The sequence below is a fragment of the Rhinatrema bivittatum genome, chromosome 7 (genome assembly GCF_901001135.1).
Source record: "Rhinatrema bivittatum chromosome 7, aRhiBiv1.1, whole genome shotgun sequence".
Lineage (NCBI taxonomy): Eukaryota > Metazoa > Chordata > Amphibia > Gymnophiona > Rhinatrematidae > Rhinatrema > Rhinatrema bivittatum.
Window position 1 is genome coordinate 296,807,337 of NC_042621.1, and position 18,770 is coordinate 296,826,106.

Below are 18,770 nucleotides of genomic sequence, written 5' to 3' on the forward strand. Positions count from 1 at the left end.
TTCTGTCATCCTTTCTATGTTTCTTTGATTCTGTGCATGCAAACATCCCTTCCAATATGTAATTGCTTCTAATTTCCTGCCATCGCCCACCCCAGCCTGATGGGAAAGCATTTCTGATTTCAGCATGGTCTCAGCCTGGAGAATGGTCAGGAGACTCCAACCCCTGCAATCGATCACGCGGACATGTGCAGTATCATAAGAACATACAGACTCCCTGGCTGACTTCTGCATGCCGCAGTAAAGTGCCATTTTGATCCTGCACTAGGGGCGTTTTGGACAGCACTGTGCAGATATCTAATCCCAGGTGTAATCACTCCCTCAGTGCATGTCTGACATATCAAGATGGACGCACTCGGCAATGCAGTGACGTGACATCACCGTGCATAAGAAAATAAGACTTGCCATACTGGGTGAGAACAAAGGTCCATCAAGCCCAGTAATCCTGTTTCCAACAGTGGCCAAGCCAGGTCACAAGTACCTGGCAGGACCCCAAGGTGTAGAGAGATTCCAAGCTGCTTATCCCAGGGGTAAGAAGTGGATTTCTGTAACTCTACCCTAATAATGCACCAGCCACCACCCGTCAGAGGAAAGGAGGTGGCGAGATAAGAGATGCAGAGAACCGATTGACCACTAGCTGTAGGCACTCGGTGGCTTTCATTTCCCTGCCTACTGAGGCCGCATCCAGGGAGAGGGAAGCTTTCTCAAGGCACGGCGGCACCACACAGAGCCCGCACTTCACCCCGATACACGTGTGGTGAGGCAGCCGAAGAACGGACAGAGTCCGTCTACTGTACTGTACCTCAGGAGTAATGGCCCATTGGTTGAGTGCTTCCCGTTAGGGGAGTGGCTGGCAGGGAACAGGGCATCTTGAGGAATTTCTCCAGCTGGTCACGAGCCACAAGAAATGTCTGTTGCCTATCTTGCTTTAATCGTATCCGTGAATAACACAAGAAGCTCTCTCCTTGCCTAGTAGTTAGGATGAGAAGGGAGCCAGCCATGCTTGGAAAGCAGGAAAGGTCTCTCTTTGTTTAGACAGTTGATTTTCATCTCTCACACGGCAACTGGGGTTCTTACCTTGAATGTCAACGTTGACGTCACCGTAACTGTTATACTGAGCAAAATCCGTGGACACGGGCTGTAGCAAGAGAGAGAAAACAGTGCACAGATAGCACCAGAGTGACGACCCCCAAGGGTAGACGTGTCTTCACCAAATACAACTTACTCATTTCTTCTTAATAGGTTCCTCCTGATCCTTTTGGGCTTTTACCTCAACTGGAACCACCCCTTGCTGGGGCTCTGGCCCCCTGAGTCTACATTTGAGGGTTCTCTGGCATTTCTAACCCTGCTGCTCATCCCCTCTGACCCAGCCACTGCTATTAATTATCCTTGTCCAGCGGCCAGAGACCGCAGGTTCTCCCAGAACATCTGCATCCTGACCCTGGCCACTAGGAGTCAATGCTGGGCAATGGCTGAGCCTGGCCACTAGGAGTCAATGCTGGGCAATGGCTGAGGATGCCCTCTCTCGCCCAAGGCCCCTTTTTCCTAAGGGTTGTGAACACTGCCCCTGCTTGCCTAAGAATCGTGGGCATGCAACATACAGACATAGGATAACGTGCGGTCAGCATAGGACACAAATGTACCTAAGCTTCCACAGAAGACGGACAATTAACGAGTGTGCTGAACCCTTACTGAGACTCACACTCACACACACACAAGAGCCAAAACAAACGTCTGCTAACAAATTACTCTCTGTTATTTGACATTAAATATAATCACAGGACTTCCTAGTTCCAAGGAAGAGCAGAATGAGTTGGGACTTCTGCATCTGGGTCTCTGGGAACCTTTGCAGGCAGGAAGGATAAAAGGAAACGTTTTATGTGGCTGACATTCTGCTCAGAGAGGAACCCGTTTCCGGGAGTCAAGGCTGCGGACGGGAGAGAGGACTATCCTGGTCACAGCACTGACAGCTGCAGCTCCCACAGAGGCACAACAGGGGTTTACACTAGCGGGGCCTCAAGGAGTAGGTCTGGCACCCGCAGCGTGCGGGGCAGATAGCGAGAGCCCAGGAACTGGGAATCCGCCCCCACCCTGGCAAGCTCAGTCCCCGAGCAGAGAGCCCTGGTAGGGGAATCCCGGCCCAGCTCTTACCCTGTGCAGTCCATTCCGTCCATAGCCGGGCAGGGAGGAGGTTTTGGAGGTTGACGTGTGCCGGGCTGAGGGAGAGAAGAGCACCGTTAGAGCAGTGAAAGCGGACCCGAGGTCTGGCTGCAGCTCAGGCCTGTTCCCCCTCCCGCCGCGTGGTCTGGTCTGCCAGGAAGCCCCAGGGCTTAAGAGCACAGGCCCCCCTCATTCTCCCTGGCCACCATTTATTTATTCGGGTATGCTGGGGTTTTTTGCTCATTCTAAAAATAAAAACAAAGCCCAGGGTGAGGTACAGGATAGAAAAATTACAAAGCATATCGAATAACTCTGTGCTTCATTCAGCACACAAATACCGTAACTTGTGTGGTAATAAGGACATTAGGTCGGGGCAGGAGATAACCTCTCTGTGCAGTCCTTAATTCGGCCCCATCCCCGTGTCCAGCCCCCCTCTCGCCCCTGACCAGTAACTGTGGCTGTGATCGGGCTCGAGAGCCGGACCTCGTCCTTCACCCCCATGAACCTCCTCTGCCCACCCCAGATGTTGCAGCAGCTGTGGCCCAGGGGACTCGGCTCAGCTGGCTGGCTAGGCCGGCCTCTGGGCGGGGGAGGGGCTTCAGCTCGTCTCCCGTCTTTGTATTTATGAATCTGATTGCGACGCGGGGAGAGGAGGGGGTTGGGGAGCGTGGGGCTTGGTGTTAGGCCTGGGCAGAGAGAAAGGGGCCTGGCTTGCGAAGGGGAAAATTTGTACTTAACTCTGCTGGCAAGGAAGATGGGGGGGGGGGGGGGGGGGAGGGATTGGTGTGTGTGTGTGTGGGGGGGGGAAGCATGGAAGTGCAACCTGCACGGTGCTGGCAGGAGTGGGGACCTCCTGTGCTCTGCTGCTGGCCAGAGGAGAGGGGCTTGGGGATCTGGACAGGGGGATAGGTATCTGGCGCTAGGCAGGTCAGCGAGAGGGGGTTCTGGATGCAGGCAGGAAGAGTGTGCAAGGGACAGGGCATGGAACCCACATAGACAGTAAGCTCTATAGGACAGGGAATTAACCTACCTGAAGACTTAATGTATTGAAATCTGCAATGCACACGCCTTGGAAGGATGAGCTAACTGTGCACATTCAGTGCAAATTTTCTGTCCTGCTTTATGGAGATGTGCCCTCCTTTTGTGGGTACTCTTGAGTAGGCCACCCTAATCTGGAGGGCTGCAGCGGGGCGGGCGCTTGTACATCACAGCATCCGGTCCCCTCCCCAAAGAGCCAGGGAGTGCCTGCAACTTAATCTGGGCGGCACTGGCGGCTCTGAGCGCAGAGAGTCTTCCCAGGGAAGGAAAGCGGAAAAACATTCCCCTTACATGAATTCAGCGGGGAGCCGTATCGACTGCTGGACAACGCTGCCCGGTCCCGCGCCTCTCTTTCCATCTCTTCTTTCAGTATCAACTGCCCCAGGCCGGAGTTGAGCTGAAAATTTACAGGGAAAGAAGGAAGAATTTCTTAAATACAGCGCTACAACCTGTGCTCAGAGACCCTAACTTTTAATTCTGCTCGCCAATTGGCTGCTCAGTGGTCCATACCCCACGCAGACTTACCTGGAGAATTACTGACCCCCCCCTCAAAACATACACTTAACAGGAAAAGGACAAGGGAGTACCTTTAGGGAAACAGCTCAGCGTCGGTATAAATCAATGTTACAAGTATCCTCTACCTGGTTGGGAACTGAGCCCATGGTAGTGCCCCTCTGATCTAATTCCTGCGCCAGCACGTGCGTTCTCTAACCCGGCCACCCCGTGATGGCAGGAACGCATTAACGCTGCCACATAACAGGAGACCCCGATAGCACTGTTCTGCTGCTGAGCTGTCACATGCGACAGGCAAGGCGCTACCTGTACGATCGACGCTGTTATAAAGAGGAACTCATATCCTGGTCCGAGAGGCAAGGGCGACTGTAAAAACAAAGCCTGTGCCTGACTGGCTGGCAAACAAGAAGGTACAGGAACTCTCTCTGGGCTGAGAAGTTGGCTGTGCAATCAGACATGACAAATTAAGTTAAGAACAAATGTCACTGCTTTGCTGGGAGAGGGAGCGGCCATCTTGTCTCCTATCAAAGATAATCAGGCGTGGCTATGGATATGTGTCTCACTCTAAATGAAAGGGAATCAGGCCAGAAAGATTTCATGTTACCCGAGAAGCTAGAGGACTCCTGAGACCACCTGCAGGAGCTTTGCCTCCGCGGCTGTGTACTTTTTGTCACAGGCCGACACATCTTCTATTGAACCAACACCAGAATAAGTAAAAACAGGCGGTGAGTTTTCTTAGCTACATCTTTGGGTAATTCTTATGTCGGCCCCAGAGAGTTATGAAAACTTGCAAGGGATCCAGATTTCTGCAGATGCAATACAGCTGGGTAGGGGTCCGAGTTACACTCCACCTCCGATCTTGCCTGTACTTCTTTCTTTAAATAACTGGGCTTTCAGTGTCACTGGCACTGCCCCAAAGTTAGATTTTGGGGTATTGGGCAGTACTTAAGAGTACACTTCCTGCCCTTTAACTTATTACAAACTCACCAGGGGAGGCTAATTTAAAAGCCACAGAAGTGGCCCAATTTCAGCGATAGTTCCTGAGTTTTAATTGGCCGACGGTTATGTACCCTGCACTCCGTGCTACTGGCCAGCTCGGTTGGGCCTTTCCTTGACCTTCTCGGGGAGCTGGATGAGCACCCCTGCGGTCTCCGTTACCCACCTTCAGCAGCTGCTCCTCTTGCATCTGGCGACGCTTCAGCACCTCTTCCTCCTCTTCCTCTCTGCCGCTGGACCTCCGCTTCACGTCCGCTCCTGTTCCCAGAAAACTATAGTGAGGAGAGCCCCTCAGAACAGGGAAAAGTCTCGGTTAAAGCTCGGGTGCCCTGCTTTATTCTTGGAATAAAGAACGAAAAGTCGTCTTTGTTCCCTGCCCTGCTTTATTCTTGGAATAAAGAACGAAAAGTCATCTTCATTCCTCTGGGGGAACCTAAGTCAACCAAAGCCTTGAGAAAAGGTTGATGGACTCCCTCTGCCACCTTCTAGTCCACCCCACTAAGTTCCATGCTCTACTAAAGCAGCAATTTCTCAGTCTTTTGCCCGAATAGAGAGAGCAAAAACCTTTTTTTGGCCCTGCATTTTATGTTTCTTTTCCTTCTGTGACCTCCTCCCGGGCGGTCCAGCTGAGGAGCGGGATGGGTGGGAACTGCACTGCGACTGGTCATGCAAGCAACTAGAGAGGGGTGAAAGGGCTGAGGACCTTCTATCCTGTACCACGACTTGGGAGATTTTTGTTTTCACTTCTGAGGTGATCCAAGCTCAGCCAAATCTTTCTCCAAGCTAGGGTGACCCACAACTTCCCATCTAAACCAGACTGGAAAATAACTAGGACCCGCGGCGCTTCTGGTTTCTCGTTTCCCGGCTTTTGCTCTCTGTCCTCCATCAATTGCTCTTCGTCACAGGACTTGGGGAAGGGGGAAGGATGGTGTGGACACTAGGCCACACCTCAAACGCCAGTCCAACTGGAGAAAGCCAAAGGAACCAAAAGCCTAAGCAAGGCCATCTCGCACAATTCATGAGATCTACGCTGTTAGATTTAGAGGATGATCGTAAAGCAAACCTGAGTGTTACATATCTTACAGGCTGACACTTTATAATCATTGCTCCAGTCCCTTATTTTTTTTTTTTATAATTCTTTTGTAGTTGGTGACTTTTGTTAACGGCCAATGGATTTATGTTGAAAGTCAAGCCATTTTCAGTATTATTCCAATTATCACCGTTTCCCCTGAAGAAAGAAACACAGATCGGTGTCGGGTAGACACATTATGAAACCAAGTACTTGGTTAAAGGTCTCTTGAAGTCTGTAACGTGCATCTTACAAAAAATAATCGTAAGGTATGTAAAACCTAAATCTGTTTTGACGGTGCTCTAAATCTAATGGAGTCAACTGTATTTATTTATTTAGCAGTTCGTATATTAAATTTCATTAATTATGTGAGCCAGCATTGCTTAGATTTGTGGAAATTGGGCAGCAAGCATATATTGTTTTGCAATTTTAAATCAAAAGGTTGAACTATTGATTTAACTTATCCCTGAACTAGAACTAACTTTAGCAAAATGCTAGTCTGCTGTGAATTTACTTCTTCAGGCTGCTGATGGGGGAAAGCAGATTCGGATAAGTGCCTGGGAGGGAAAGTGATTTGCCTAGGAGTCAGCCCCAGAATGAGTGCCCATCTGCAGACGTTGGATCATGTAGATTAGGAGATGTCTGACGAGCTCTGTTTCCAAGGGATGAACGTCTCCCAATCACTGGGAAACATGCTGACCGTGCTTAGCTGCAAGTTTCTCCAGGAATACAGGACTTTGATTTGTGGCGTTTACAGTTTTATTGCCCTATTTAATGTCCAGCGCCCTCTCTCGTGTCTGAAAACTTAAAGAGAACTGGAGAGGACTGCCAGCTGCCAACTCGAAAAATACTTTCGCAGCCAAGCACGGTCAAAAAGCTGTCAGTTCTCTTTTACGTATTTTAATGTAACTATTCTATTAAAAGTTTAGTGTTCACAGAGTGCTTGGCTTCCTTGCCCTGGCAACATTCTGGGTGAGGGGTAACCTAAGTCTTCATGTCCAATCCCGTCCCTGGTCTCTCTGCCGAGTCTGCCAACCAGGATGGCAATTGGTGCCAAATTCCGCTGGCAGTTTTAATGACTCCTAGGCACCTCGCTGGACGGGTGGCGCCTACTGACGTCCCGCACGCGGCTGAAGTCCCGCAGGGTACTGCTAATTTCCTATGCACGTGAGAGTCTGGTAGCCAGGTACATGGCATCTTATGATCTCTACCCTAGTTAGGAGAGCAGTCAAGGCATCTGGAAATGAGCCGAGCTGTACGGTGGGTGGCTCGGGGGGCAGGAGAGCAGTATGCCAAACTAGCCCCACCTTTTATATCTGTGAGAAGGGAGGCACTACATACCTCTCTCTTTCTATTTCTATATATATATATCTATATATCCCTAGACGTGGACACATTTTATAGTGTTGTACAAGAACAAGCTCACACAAATTGGCGTGGTGGTAATGAAGAACAACAACAAAAAAACATTTGGGCCTTATCCAGAAAGGGTTTCCTCCCATTTCGTGATTTTATGCTTATGGCAAAAGTGGCTTAATAAATCCGACCATTTGTCTTTATCAGCTCTCAGGCCCTGGGGTTGCTTCCCGTGTCGTCTCAGTTTACATATTTTGGCTTTAGAGCACTTATTCCCCACATGGAAGGAAATATCCTCGCCAGAGGAGGCCGATGACCAACCAGACTCTTCCCGCGTGCGAGTCTCCTCTGCGCAGGGGCCCCTTGATGGATAAGACCCCTCCTAGGTGAAGCTGCTCTCTGCAGCTAATGGGCTGAGCGAATAAAACAGGGGTTCCTGGGGTGGCCTGACACATTTTGAAAACAAAGCCTACAACAGGGAAAAAAAAAAAAGTCTTACACCAAAACAAGAATGAGAAGGGGAAAGATGGGTTTCCATGACATGAGAAACACTGCTGGAGGTTTGGGAACCCTCTGCTAGGGTTATCGACTCCAGGACTGATCCCCGAGAGAGAGAGGGGTGCACGTCTTTCTGTCAGCAGTTTCACGAAGGTTAGTAACATGTGTTTGCATACCTACGGCGGCCAGCGAGGGAGGGCCTGGCCAGTAGTCCGTCTCAATCTTTGGGACGGCGTTGGGTGCTGGAGCCTGAGCTGCCGGGAACTTGGAGAACTTGATGATATCCTCGGAGGACTTGCTCATTGCTGCCATGGCAGCTGCATCTAGATGGCAACGAGGGTAAGGGGGGGGGGGAGTGGCAACTTAGCTCTCTGTTCCAGATGGCGCACATCATGCCCTCATTATTAGCACGTTACCCTTCTGCCCTATAGGGCCCATGCCAGGCTGTATCAGGGCACTCAGCTCTGATCCTTTCGTGTTTTACGTGCGTACGGCAGACGACCGCAGGATTAGGCTGATCGCATGGAATCATGTACACCAGGGGGTCCCGGGGCATATTACGGTGAATTTTTGTGCACAGGTAAAGGAGCAACGGATTACTCTGGCTGGGGCACGGACCTGCGCTGTGAAAGCTGCCAATGCTTCCAAGCTGGAGCTCCCTGTGCAAATTCCTTGCTATCTCAGCACACTGTCCTCGCCTATAAAACATCTCCGCAGTAATTCCCGGGTGTCACCCTGTCAGTTGTGCATTGACTTGGGTGATGTGCATAAACGTCCACTGGAGAGTAGGCCAAGATCCATCCGCCTTCATCATCTAGGACGAAGGCTTGGGCTGGAACCCAGGAGTTCAGAGACAGTACGTTAATACGGCGGACCACTGCACTGCCTAGCCTCCTCCATCTTTGCAAAAATTAGGGTAAGCTTTAGGGACATCCCTGAAATAAGCATGAGGTCTGGTGTACACCAAGCCATGTGTCACTCTGACGGAGCCGCCTCCCGCTTGTTACTGCCTCAGAAGCAAGCCCCATGCACCTGGCATTTCCCTCCAGCACTTGGGTGTTAGAAAGGTTAGTGAGGGTGGGAAGGGCAGAAGCAGACATCCTGTGCTGTTTACACTATGGAGTGAGCTACAGCTGACACAGCTGACCTCTCTCGTGCTGGCGAGGAGGACGGCCTCATTCGAGAACACATTTGGATTATCCTGCCTCCCAGGCCAGTCAGGAAGACCTGCCCGTCTGCAGCTCTGCTACGCCTTTGACTTTTTCCAGTTCTTTTGTTAAACTGAACACTGGAGACTGTCATTCCTCCGAGCCGAAAGCCCATGAGCGACTCTCTGCAACCTGAAAAAACTGAGCGTGAACACACAACTCAGGGTGTCCCCTATTGCATTACAGGGAGCAGTAGGGATCTTAGGGCTGTTAAGCCCTGGGCAAGAGAGACATCAGGGGCTTCTTAGAAGCTTAATTTTGATGGCCTAGAAGCAAGTTGGGCATTTTCAATTTCAACTTCGCTGTGCCCTACCCATGAAACTGCAAGGGAAGTATCTTAACCCAATAGTGATAATATAAATAAGAAGGCTGCAAAATTTTGGGACTCCCCCTACAGTGTGCCGCCCTGGGCAGTCACACGGTTTGCCTTCCCCCAAGGCTGAGGCTGCAGGGAGATGAACGTCAAACGCCGGAGCAAGAGGCTTCTGCTCGTTCGGCCATGGCTTGTGGGCAAGGCGCTACTCAACCATGCAAGTCTTCCACGTCCAACTCACCCTTGTTTCGAGGGTAACACCCACATTCTAAGGCACTCGCCCCTCCCCCCCCCCCGTATTGTCTGCCTCTGTAGGCTTCAATGGCCCTCCCACCCTCTGCCTGTGGGCTCTGCCAGTCCTGGGGAGGTCAAGGAGGAGCAGCCTTGAATCAAGACGCAACCCCCAAGTATTATCTTTAGCAGTACAAAGAACTGGTCACTGGGCAGGTGAGCTGCCCCCTGCATTATATACATCTTTCATTTATTAAACATCTGATGGGGGTCTCTAGAATTACTTTCTTTCATCTTGGAACGCCTAACCCTCCAATCCCTGAAGGAACAAGATGTCTGCTCAGGCTGCGGGCCCGATGCACTAAGCGTTTCTTCCCCCATAGATACTATAGGGGAGAAAACCTTTAGCACACGCATCCGCCCCTTCGTTAAGAAAAGCTTAAGCGGTTCGCGCCGGCCGCTGAGGCAAAGGAGCGGCGCTGGATCTGCTTCAGGCCCCAGACGTAAGTTTCCGTAGCAGGGGGGGAGCTGCAGGGGGGATAAGCGACAGGAAGAATGGCTGCGGGGAATCACAGGAGCAGGACCTCAGCCGGTACTTACGGGTTAGAAGTGAGAGGCGGTGGCAGCAGGTTAAACATTCACAGGTTAATGGGCGAGGAGAAAAAACAAAAACAACAAACCACCGTGAAACCATAAAAAAACAAAACAAAACAAAAAAAATAAACAACAAAGAGAATGGAGTGAAATGTAAAGTGAGCACAAGGTTTCAAATAAAAAGGTGAATTAGAAGTAAGTTGCACATTAATCTCTTGTAACTGGGGAGGGCTTGGCAGGGAGATTATTTCAGACGCCCCTGGCAAGTGCCAAGATTCCCCCCAAAATACATTTAGTGTTATAAGAGACAAAATGCCGGGCACTCCAGTACGAAACAAGGTTACAATTTATTAACTTCTCAGAACCCCTCCTCCCCCCCCCCCACCCCACCATTTTGGGTCCCCGAGGAGGCATCGTCCTCGGCGGGCTCCTTAAGAGGCTGGAGTGGTTGGCTTTCTGTCTTTAACCAGAAGAAGCTGGACACATTGCTATGCATTTCCGACTGATATTTCAGGAACCGCAGTCAGCCCTCCAGTCCTCCCTCCTGGCACGTGACTCCTCGCGATTTCCGGCCAGGCCTGGATTCTGTCAATAGGCGCACTGTGCCTAGGGTGGCAAAACTCGGGGGGGGGGGGGGGGGGTGGGGCAAGCAGGCCGGCTGAAGGTCTGCTGCCTCCCACTCAGCTACCCCAGAGATCTTCTGCTCCCTGTTTACCCTTCTGGGGGGAAAGGAGGGGAGACAGGACCAAATACTAAATCTGGCACCGTTTCCAGCCCATCTCTTTGTCAGTGATGCATGCCTTACCCTCTTTGTTACGAACGTTAAAAGCCCAGGACCTGTCACTTCATGGGATGACATGGCCAGTCAGTATCTTAACAGCTGCCTGACGATATCAGCTAAGGAGTGAACACAGGCTGAGCTTAGAAATCCATTGCCGCCCTGCAGTAATGAACTGAATAAGGACCGAGATGGTGGCGCTTAAACAGAGCACATGTGACATAGGAGACTCGCCCAAAGTCTGTTTTTTCCCCCCTCTGCAAATACATTTAGAAACAGAATACTTGCAAACTAACATACACATCAGCTACATTTTTTTTCCCCATTTTCAAAGCTTTTTTTTTTTTTTTAAAACTGAACTAATAAAAATTAAAAAAAAAAAAAACAACAAAAACCCTTTTTAACATCCCATATTTCTTAACTTGGGTGGTCACAGCCTTAAAGCTGTGAATCAGGCCAAACTCTAGCCGCCATGGACTCTCTGTCTCTGACCCCCCCCCCCCGGTCTAGTGGCATTAGGGCCAATTTTCAAAACCTTAGTTGTGAAGCACCTGCTCTCCCAGCGCTCGTTCACCCAGCTGTACCCAGCATGGCTCCTCTCCACACCCCCTGGAGTTGGGCATGCCAGGAATATGTTGCCAGATCTCCCACCCCAGAGGTGGCTGCCTGCGTGTCTCTCGGTGCCGGGGCTATATTTAAGCTGATATTCTTAACAGCTGTGCAATGCATGGACAGTAGATAGGGCGGTCTGGGATTTATTTTTATTTCTTTTACATTCTTACAAACCCAGCTTTGCACCTTTCTCCCCTGCATGCTCCGCGCCCGCACCGGGCGGTGCCATTGGTGGGGGCAGATCTTGTGCTTAGCGATGGAAGGCCTCAGACCTCTCACAGCCGAGCTGCTTTCTATACTGTGGGGCACCAGGGTACGGCACGGCCCACGGTTTTCTGCCATGATGGAAATACTGGGCATTGTTGTGGGCACTATGCCCGTGCCTCTAGTACAGATCACAGAAGTCAGGTGGCATCAAATGGTACTGAGCAAACAAGAGGGGCGGAGTTAAAGGCACACACATTTAGATTAATCACAGGAAATTAATGTGCGGCAGTCAATTAAATTGGACAAAAGCACTTTAATGTGGCATAAACAATTTAATAAGTGCACACACCAATAGTGCACAAATTTTAAATACAAAACGTAAGTACGTAGTTATACCAAGCCAAGGGCTTGGTATAACTACGTTAAAGTGCTATTGTCCAGTTTAATTGACTGCCGCACATTAATTTCCTGTGATCAAATGGTACTGCCCAGCTCTGGTGATGGGCATCACTGTGTACAAGTCCAGAGGGGGCTCCATAAACTGCATTCCAGCTCACCCTAAATCAGCTACACTTTGAAGACATTTAAGAACGTAAGAACCATGCCATACTGGGTCAGACCAAGGGTCCATCAAGCCCAGCCTCCTGTCTCCAACAGTGGCCAATCCCAGTCACTTCTTACCACGATGAATTTTCAAAGGAAACTCCAAGCCATCTGCACTCATGGGAAGGTAGCAAGGATATTATTCTGTAACTCTCAAGCTTAATGCTGCCTTTTTGGATGGGGGCTCGCAGTGTGTGCAACACTGCGAGCCCTGAACCAGAAATCTGTGTAAATCTCCATCACAGACCGGGAAAGAGGAACTAAATGCAAAAAGCAATCAGGACGGGAGGAATTACCGTGCTGCTTGTAGATGGGCGGCTTCCTGTAAATGTTGGTACCTTGATCTGTGAATTGAAAAAAAAAAAACAAACAAAAAGGAGAGACGAGTCAGTCTAGGGACCCAACGCAACCACAAGCGTCTCCAAAGCCAGCCGGATGCAAACGGACCTGAAGACAGAGACACACACAGTAACACACGCACACACACTCTAACACACACACATGCGAGGAAGTAATGAAGCCAGAGAGAGAGAGAGAGAGGTCTGAGAAGAGTGGAATGGCACGGGCAAAGGGGGATGAACGCTCTAGCGCCCCCGGTGGAAGGCGAGGATGTAAGCGAGGCGCACGGTTCGTTACGGTGACATGGTGAACGGCGTGCCGGCGGAACCGGAGCAATGCCGGGCTGGACCCCCCCCCCCCCTCCTCATGGTGAAAACAGACACGAGTCATTTGGGAGACACGGAGAAGCCCCCCCAAATGATTTCTGGTAGTGAAAGAGAAGCTTGAGAGCCAGGTTCAAGTTCCTTTTCAACCAATGAGCTGAATTGCAAAGGGGGGGGGGGGGGGAGGGGGAAGCGGAGCCATGGAATGAACTTGCAGTCAACACTAAAGGCCCTGAGAAAACCATCACCGGCCCCGATGCAAAGAGGAGCGCGAACGAGGTCAGTACAAGAGATCCATCCGTCGGCTGCCAGAGACCGCCCATCGATCGCTCATCCCCTCCCTTCCTCGCTCTGCCACTAAGGTAACCTTTTGTGCCTGTCTCGGGCGCCCTCCAGCCCCGCCGCTGCTCCGGCTCCTAGAACCACCCATCTACGTGAAAAAGTATCTTCAAGGCCTTCATTTTAAGCCTCTCTCCTTTCAGCTTTATACGACAAGTCTTGAGCTTCTCGTTCCTTAAAAATGCTTTCTTCTGATACTTTATGGAAGCCTGCTGGATATATCTGAAGGTTTGCACCTTATCTCCCCCTTTCCGTGTATTTTTATTTTAGAGGGGACGCCGTTAGCTCCTTCCCGCTCTCCACGTATGGCTTACAGTAAATAAGAACTTAAGAACCGCCGCACTGGGTCAGAGCAAGGCTTTCGTCAAGCCCAGTATCCCCTTTCTAACAGTGGCCGATCCAGGTCACCAGTAGCTGGCAGGATCCCATGCTGCTTGCACACAGGGATAGGCAGTGGCTTTTCCCCAAGTCTACCTGGTTAATAACAATTCATGGACTTTTCCTCCAGGAACTTGTCCGAACCTTTTCTTTTTTTTTTAAACCCAGCTACACTAACTGCCTTTATGACATCCTCCAGCAATAAATTCCAGAGCTTAACTGTGCGTCGAGTGAAAAAAAAAAAAAAAGATTTTCTCCGTATTTGTTTTAAATGTGCTACTCAGTAACTTCATGGAGTGACCCCCCCCCCCCCCCTAGTACTGATCATGCACCATCTTGCTGGTCCTTCTTTGACTTGCCCCCTTCTTATTAATGCTCCTTTTGTAGATGTGCTCTCCAGAATTAGATGTGGTGGGGGTCCCACCAGAGACCTACAGAGAAGTAACTGGACGTCCCTCGTTCTCCCAGTGATACCCCTCATTATGTAGCCAAGTACACTACCAGTCTCCTTCCCCAAGGGCACTGTCACTCTTACCGACTACCTGAGATTTCCCAGATCTCTCTCCTGTTTGGCGACTGCCTGCTTCTTTTCCTCTGACGTGCTACCTGGCCCTTGAAGTTTTGCATCCCAAATGCATGATTTTCCCTTTCTTCCCTTTTTTTTTGTAATAAGTAAAGCTTAGCTATTAAAGCCTCGACCCTTCCTATTATTTTTTTTTGGGAAAGCCATGTTTCATCAGTTATCTGGCTCCGCCTGGCTTGATTACTCTTGTTTGCAGATTTTCATCTGCAAACAAGGCACAAGTTCCCTTCTAGGTAATTAAAACCGTGGAATTATCATCACTCGGCCTCAGCCTGGATGATCAGCTCCCCACCCCCGAGAACGGAGGCCTGACGGCTTACTAGTGAAACGGCAAACCTGTATCTCATCCATACTCACGCAGGGAAGAGTCAAAGGGGGTCCTACTTATCAGGAAGGCTTCTGACTTTAGGTTTCAACCAATAAACCCCAATAAAAAAAAACAAAACACACCTGATTCAAAAAATATCATAAAATAGTTCTTTATTAGATAAAATACCGGAAAACACCACTTCCGCTATTACTCTCTCGCCTCCTCTGGATCCTCTGCTTTGTTTTGGTGTCCCTTGCCCGCTGATGACGCCTCAGCTACACAAAAGGCACGCGTTTGATTCAGCCGGAAAAAGTACTCCACGAAAATACCCGGGGTGGCCCCAAAGAACCCCTAATTAGCTGGAAAATAAAAACCTAAAATTTACAATTTATAAACACCTAAAATCAGAAGCCCCTACTTATCAGACAGCCCGGGCCACGGTAACAGGGCCCTGCGCCAGGGGGTGATTCACCGTCCGACCTCTCCCTGCCACGGCCGCATTTCCCCTCCCTCCTCTGGCGCCCGCACTCTGGCTGCAGCGAGCAGCCGATCTCTGGCAGCAGCGGGCGCAGGAGGAGCGCGGCCCCGGAAGGCGCGTGCAAGGAGGTGGCAACTCTTCCGTGCGCCTCTGCCGCCGCCTGCTCTCGAGCTGCTGCCGCCGTCGCCCCTCTTCCTCGGAGCTCCTGCCGCCATCGATGCTTTGCCTCCCAGCCTCCTAGTTGGGAACTCTCCACCCACCGTGGGCTGTTCTGCATAGGACTCGGGAAGGCCCTCCCCCCTCCACCCCCCTTCATCACCGTGGCCTGCCAGCCTGCCTGGGCGCCACCTCTACCACTGTGGCCACTGAAACCTGGGCTGGCTGCCTGCCTGGTAGTTCCCCCCGACCACCACTGCAGCCACTGAAGCTGCAGCCAGCCTTCCTGGGGAGCCCCAGCACCATCATCACGGCTGGGGGTCTTCCTGCCTGGGAGCAACACCGGCACCACTGAAGCCGCTCCTGCCATCGCATGCTTGGGAGCTGAGGGAAAGGCTTGCAGAGAGCCACGGAGAGGAAACATTTTGTGTGTGCCGGGATGGGGGGGGGGGGGGGGGAGGCAGGAAAGGTTGTGTTGGGGCTGCTGAGCCCCAGTTGTTTTGTGGGTGAGGGGAGGGGACAGGAGGTGTTGTGTTAGGGTCTCCAATCCCCCCCCCCACACACCATCGGTATAAATAGCCGGTGTTGGGGGCTCATAACGCAGGCTGCGGTGCATTACTGGAGGGACAAGCCTTGCCTGTGACCCAGAATCACTAAGGCAGCCCCTGGGGAGGGGGGAGAGCGAGCGAGCTAAAGCATTATCCAAAATAGACAAACAAAAAACCAATTCCTCTGGGTCTTTCTGTTGCAAGTCAACCATCCAGTAAGAAGAATGTAATACCACGGCCTTTGTGACCTTGTAAACCCCCAGGACGACGCTGGCTACTAATGGCAAACCCTGCACAGCGCTCTCTCTCTCTCTCGCTCTATTACATTTTCCCTGTACGTACCAGGATCAGTCCAGACACCTGGGTTGTGACTCCGCACCAGCAGATGGAGACAGAGCAAAACTTGTCGGGCTTCCCTACATATAGTAAGGCGCCACCCACAGCTCGTCAGTCTTTCTCTGTCTCCAGCAGATGGGGCAGGTCCACCCACAGTCTCGATTGATCCTGGTTAGTTAGCTAGTCAGGGGATTTTGAAAAAAAAAAAATAAATAAAAATAATAAAAAGAAGAAGTGAAGAAGAAAGAAATCTGCAGTAAGCCGCGGAAGCCGGAGTCCTGGAAGCCTCCCAGGGGGGTTGCAAGGTCCTGAGGGGACCATCCCCCTCTGGTTGAGGCCGCTGCTGGGGTTGAGAACCCGGCCAGGACTGGCAGCAGCGTCGGGGGTGACACCGGGGAGCCCGGTTCACTCACCCCCGCTGGACAGGAGGAATCAGGACCAGGGCCAGCGGCGAGTACAAGAAAAAAAAAAATATAGTTTTTGTTTGTTCGTGCGGCTCGTCCTCTCGCTCCGTTTTCGTCGCGGGGGGGGGGGGGGGGGGCGGGGCCGTTCAGGGACCGTCCGGATCGCGCAATTTGTTGTTCTTTCCCTCCTTCCTCCCGCCCGGCCACGGGCCGTAGCCAGTCTGCCGCATGCCGAGGGGCGCGCGCGTCTCTAGGGAGGGGGTCTGCTCGAATTGTGTCTCGGGCGGCGAGGGGCCCGTTCCCGGCAGACGCGATCGCCGCTGCGCGACGAGCCTGTTGCAGGGGGCAGTGCTGAGCCGTTCCCGCTGAGCGCGGGAACGGCGGCCATTTTGGCTTCGGTTAGAGAAGCCACGAGGAAGGCCGTGGGGGATGCCGGATTGCCCCCCCCCCACTTTCCCCGCAGCAGCGACCCTCCGGGGGTGCCCCCCCGGGGAGGATGATTCGCCAGATGACCGGAGTCTGCAGGGGGCCTCCTCGGACTCGGAGGCCTCTTTCTCCTCCGATTTGGCAAGTTTGCTGCACAAACTTGTGAAGTACAAACAATCAAAGAGGAAAAGAATGAGAGGAAACGCTTGAAGAATAAGGGATATTCGGATGCGGTAGTAGCCACATTGCTGAGTTCTAGAAAGCGTTCTACGTCCTTCGCCTACGTTCGGGTGTGGACAGTGTTTGAGGATTGGTGTAGAGCTCGGGAGGTGAATCCTGTGCTGCCCTCCGTACCGGATGTTCTTGCGTTCCTTCAGGCTGGCCTTGCGAAGGGGCTGTCTTGCAGTACTCTGAAAGTCCAGGTGGCAGCGCTTGGTTGCCTCAGAGGTAAGGTGCACGGTAGGTCCTTGGCGCAGCACCCGGATGTGGCGCGTTTTCTTCGGGGAGCCAAACATTTGCGGCCACCTTTACGTCAGCCTTGTCCTTCTTGGAATCTCAATTGTGTTCTTTCCGCTCTGTGTTCGTCCCCTTTTGAGCCTCTTAAGCGGGCGACACTTAAGGATCTTACTCTCAAGACGGTGTTTCTTGTGGCAATCGCGTCGGCTAGACGTGTTTCCGAATTACAGGCGTTATCTTGCAGGGAGCCTTTCTTACGCTTCTCTGAGGCGGGGGTCTCGTTAAGGACGGTTCCCTCCTTCCTCCCGAAGGTGGTGTCAGCTTTTCATTTGAACCAGACGGTTGAGCTGCCCGCTTTTCCAGAGGGGGAGCGTTCTGATCCTGATGCTAGACTGTTGAAGAAACTTGATGTCCGCAGAGTCCTGCTCCGTTATCTGGAAGTTACGAATTCCTTTCGGGTTTCGGACCATCTCTTTGTGCTCGGGGCCCAAACGTGGTGGGGCAGCTTCCCGGACCACGATTGCGCGCTGGCTCAAGGAAGCCATTGCTTCAGCGTACATACTGAAAGGGAAGTCTGTTCCTGCGGGTCTTCGGGCTCACTCGACGCGAGCACAAGCCGCCTCTTGGGCGGAGTCTTCGCACGTGTCACCACAAGAGATTTGCAGAGCAGCGACTTGGAAGTCACTGCATACGTTTGCTAGACACTACAGATTGGATGTTCAGGGCCTGGATTCAGGGGGTTTCGGAGAGAGAGTTCTGCGAGCGGGACTTTCTGGATCCCACCCTCGGTAATTCAGCTCTGGTACATCCCAGGTGTCTGGACTGATCCTGGTACGTACAGGGAAAGGAAATTAGTTTCTTACCTGATAATTTTCGTTCCTGTAGTACCAAGGATCAGTCCAGGATCCCGCCCGTGTAGTCTGTTTGGAGTTCTGAAGAGGAGAGTCCGCTCGGTGGGCACTCGGTTTGTTTCTTGTATGTTGTTGGGGCCTCTGGTTCTGGAAGTTCTGATCCAGCTGGGGGTTTGTTGAATCGGCCCGGGTTTCGGGCAGTCTAGTTAGTTGGAGTTCAATTTTGTGCTTTGACATTACGTAAGACTGACGAGCTGTGGGTGGCGCCTTACTATATGTAGGGATGCCCGACAAGTTTTGCTCTGTCTCCATCTGCTGGTGCGGAGTCACAACCCAGGTGTCTGGACTGATCCTTGGTACTACAGGAACGAAAATTATCAGGTAAGAAACTAATTTTCCTTTCTGTTCAGCACTGCGCGCCCTTACGTGAGAGCTTACTATATACGTGTACGCGTACCCATACGTGAGAGCTTACTACATACGTGTACGCGCACCCATACGTGTGAGCTTGCTACATACGTGTACGTGCGCCCATACGTGTGAGCTTGCTACGTGTACGCGCGCCCATACGTGAGAGCTTGCTACATACGTGTACCCTTACTACATACGTATACGTGCGCCCATACTTGTGAGCTTGCTACATACGTGTACGTGCGCCCATACTTGTGAG

General features: G+C 51.6%; 1 protein-coding gene across 1 annotated transcript in view; it reads right to left on the bottom strand.

Moving 5' to 3' along the window:
- Positions 1-18,770, bottom strand: part of ABLIM1 (actin binding LIM protein 1) — a 364,303-nt gene that overhangs the window by 8,815 nt on the left and 336,718 nt on the right. The window contains 6 exon segments of the mRNA XM_029610466.1: positions 1,075-1,135; positions 2,149-2,213; positions 3,487-3,592; positions 4,871-4,962; positions 7,804-7,950; positions 12,470-12,517. Of these exon segments, the coding sequence (XP_029466326.1) occupies positions 1,075-1,135; positions 2,149-2,213; positions 3,487-3,592; positions 4,871-4,962; positions 7,804-7,950; positions 12,470-12,517 (519 nt within the window).